Here is a 3,814-nt window from a genome sequence, read left to right on the forward strand (position 1 = left end):
AATATGCCTACTTATATGTTTGTAACCGTCTCACTTGATGCACCCTTACCAGTACCCAACTTGACTATCCTTTTCCCATTCCATCTCGATCGATCTCAAGTGGGTGGGGGGAGAGGGGGGAGGAGCAGGCACAGTTACCCAATGTGAACATGCGGATCACTTGCGACGCTGCAGCGGAGGTTGCCGCATATCAGAACGAACCTCCATCCGGTTAGGTGCGTGCCCGCTCGAGACATGAATGGCCAGTATCTCATTTACCCATTCAGGAACATCAAGCCGCGGGTTCGCGGCTATGAGTCTTCCCAACGTGGAAGCGTCTTTCAGAAAGTTGAGTTGTGTCGTTCGCGATCAGGACGTGCGTGACAAGTATGTTAAAACGCAACGAAGGGGGCGAGACCAACCGCTCGTTATCCATCTACGCGCGGCGCCACCATCAAACACTAAGGCACTTAGCTGCCGCGAGGTGGCAGTACATTCTACGCAAACTCCCCGCCGAACTCGCGTGATCGCATTTTTGTCCTTTTTGCGTAATGCGACAAGGTTTCCTACACTACAGAACGTCAGCGAAATAGTTAACGTCAGAGTACAGTATGGAGCGGCATTCTAAAACGCGCGAAAGCAAACATCGGCATCGCGAGCGTGGACAGACAGAACCGTACTGGGAGATACCTAACGAAGGTGAGCGGCGAAATCATCGAAACGGCACACATCCGTCGCTCTTATCCTCTGTGTCGCTTCGCCCTGCATCCTCGCGACACCCCGCTTGTCCGGGACAGGCTGCATGCGTCGGCCACGAGCGGGCCGGGAGCCCCGTGGGAAGGAGGACCTCGACGGGATACCCAGTGCGCAAGTGCGGGTTAAAGCCCGGCGGTTGGCCCCCAGGCACATGCAGGTCCGCCCCACGTAAGCCATTTCCTTCATCCCATACCCCTGAAATGATCATTTCTGGTCGAAAGGATTTTAATAATTAAAAAAAAAACAGAACGAAAAACATCGGAACGGCACGGTGGGCGGCCGGGACGTACGAGACAATATAGGGACGTGGCAGTGGATGGGGGCACACCGAGGGGAAAGTGGACCCCCCAGGGGGGGGGGGGGGCAAAGTAGCGGTTCCTGACATCTCGTGAGGAATGTGGAAATGAGCGGACGGATCCGTGTGTGCGACAGAAGCGTCGACATGCTCATCGGAGGCCTCATCCGAGCCCGAAGTGAGTGGGCAGAGAGTTCGGAGGATGTAGCAGACGAACGGTAACATTCGCCCGAACGGAGCTTGTGCCACTTGGGACGCAGGTAAGAGGCGGTGAACTTAGGTGCAAAGCGTCACTTTTAGTCAACGCAGGTGACCAGACACCAGTCACGCACGTGAGATCACGTATCTTGATCACCAGCGAGATACATCAAATCATCATGGGACAGTTCAACAGAGCGCAGTGTCCAGGAGTCCGGGCATTGCATGCGAAATCATACCGATGATTTTGGAGCTGGAAGGCATGTTGACGACCAGTGAGTTGGCGATCGGAGATGTTGAGCCGGTGGGCCTGCTGACGACCAGTGAGTTGGCGATCGGAGACGTTGAGCTGGGAGGCACGTTGACGAGCAGCGAGTCGGCGATCGGAGATGTTGAGCTGGGAGGCACGTTGACGAGCAGCGAGTTGGCGATCGGAGATATTGACCTGGGAGTCGCGTTGACGAGCAGCGAGTTGGCGATCGGAGATGTTGAGCGCGAAGTGGGTGAACTGGTCACGAGAGCAAAACATTTCTCGGGAGGATGTGCCGGTACTTCGAAAGCAGAGGTTCAGCCACGACCTAGCGATGGTAAAAGCTGGTACAGTCCTCCCCCCCCCCCCCCCCCCCAGGGTTGGCACCTTCCAACTCATGTCGCAACTCAACCACACCATCCTCAGCAATGGGGCTCTCGTTTTTGTTTTAGATCCGACCGACCTCCAGGACGATGCCAGCTTTTGTGGGACGTCACTGGAGGAGAGAGCGACAAAACCTGGGGCATGGTCCACTTGTGCGGTAACGGGGGCCGTCATCGGCACGCCAGCGAACACACACAGAGAGGAGAGCGGCCTCCAGCGTGCAGGCACGCTCGTCAGACAGGAAACAAGAAGCGTGCATAATGTCACGACGTGACGGCGAAGGAATAGGTTACAGGTCACGGCGACATGAAAGGTATCGACAGCGTTGGGGCAAGAAGTAAAACTTTCTACGAATGGTCGTGGGAGCTTCTTGAGAGATGCACAGACATCAAATCCATCATACAGGGCTGCCAGGTGGGCTTCAAGATCAAGGGCGAAGAAGAAATGAGAAAACAGCTGTTTGAGCTGGTGCTGACTGGGATGGGCTAGCGCCATTTGGAGTGCGTGAAGGCCTAAGGCGCGGCACATGAGCTCTCCCAGAGCGGACTTCGAACAAGGGAGACTCATGGCACAAAGCATAAAGAGCTGGACATTCCTGAACGCAGTGACTGCACCTCAGTACTTCAGGCTATTTAGCGAGGGGCGGTTTCGAAAGCGGGCGTTACTAAGATCTTACGCAATGCTGTACTCCCAGCTGCCGATGGCACGAAGAGTGGACTTGACGTCAGGCATGATGGTGGGGCTACTCACGTCGCGGGGAACATTCCCGAGCTCAGATAATGCCGAATGGGCGCACATGCATGGTCATCGCTTTCCTCTGGGAGCAGGGGCTCAGCCACGTCTTCTTCTCCGTCGAGTTCGCAGACAGCAATCAGACGAACACCGACCATGAACAGCCGGGCCGGCTCCGGGAGGTGACGGCAGCGGCTCAGGCAGTGGCATCACCGCCAAAGCGACCGGCTGCCTTGCAGAGAGCGCAGACGCGGGTCGGGCACTGCCAACGTCCGGATGAAGGGGCGGCGACTAATACAGCGTGGCGAGGTTTTCCAGGGGAAATTCCCTACCCGTGACGGGGAGGGAATCATGGTGCGTGATGCAAGCCTCGGTCTTCTGTACCTTGTTTTGCTTACTGGGCTGGTACTCCCCTGAGCAAACTACGGGTACTGGTGCGAGCACTACTACGGGTATTGGTGCAAGCACTAGCACGGTACTGCTTCGAGCACTGTCTGGAAAACGCTCGCATTCGTCGCTGCCTGTTTTGCGTATGAATTATCAAATTATTTCAACAGCGCCCGTTATCAAAAATACTCTTGTTGAAGGTACGCCTCAATCTGGTTCGTCTGGAAAGCGGACTTCCTGTATCATGCACAGGCTCAGTTTTGCTTACATCCTAATTGCTTTCTTTCCCACAGCACAGGGGACTATAATGTACCCTTTTTATGCTAAAACTCCACGGATTTGGACTGTCTTAAATGGTCTGTGGCCTGCCCCCACGTCCTTCCTGAGCCATGGAAGGACGCCATCATTATTCCCTCCCTAAATCGGCATAAGACCCCTTAAATCATCGTCCTGAGCTCACGAGCTGTTCCAGGCCTGTGCGCGGTTGGGTTCTCCCGCACGAGTGACGAGTGTTCCTGCTAAATGCAGAAGCCTCGCCCTCTTTCGCGTGCGCTGTGACCGACGTAATAGTCGCCAATATTGAACCCGCCGAATTTCTCAGTATCCGTGTCGCCGTCTGCGCTGTGCCTCTGGCTAAGAAAATGCGCACAGACAGGCAGACTTACGGTCTCAATTTGGTTTTAGCATTTTCCTTATCGGTGAACAGATTCCCGGTAGCTTCACTGCGCGAAGCGGTGGCGTCGTTGGCGTTTGTAGCGCCGCTGGCCGTGTTGTAACGTTGGTATGTGTCTGAAAGGCACGGGGTGAATTTCACTTAACATTTCGAAGCTGCT

At 55.2% G+C, this 3,814-nt stretch overlaps 1 protein-coding gene across 1 annotated transcript in view; it reads right to left on the reverse strand.

The window, feature by feature from the left end:
- LOC119098264 (protein MTSS 2-like) overlaps positions 1-2,594 on the reverse strand; it is a 22,800-nt gene extending 20,206 nt beyond the window's left edge. Inside the window, exons 1-2 of the mRNA XM_037221186.1 lie at positions 2,539-2,594; positions 1,547-1,673 (exon numbers count right to left, since the gene is read on the reverse strand). Of these exons, the coding sequence (XP_037077081.1) occupies positions 1,547-1,673; positions 2,539-2,594 (183 nt within the window). The remainder of the gene's footprint in view (positions 1-1,546; positions 1,674-2,538) is intronic.
- Between the last annotated feature and the right edge of the window lie 1,220 nt (positions 2,595-3,814).

Source organism: Pollicipes pollicipes, unplaced genomic scaffold, assembly GCF_011947565.3.
Source record: "Pollicipes pollicipes isolate AB1234 unplaced genomic scaffold, Ppol_2.1 Scaffold_4740;HRSCAF=5597_pilon_pilon_pilon, whole genome shotgun sequence".
NCBI lineage: Eukaryota > Metazoa > Arthropoda > Thecostraca > Pollicipedomorpha > Pollicipedidae > Pollicipes > Pollicipes pollicipes.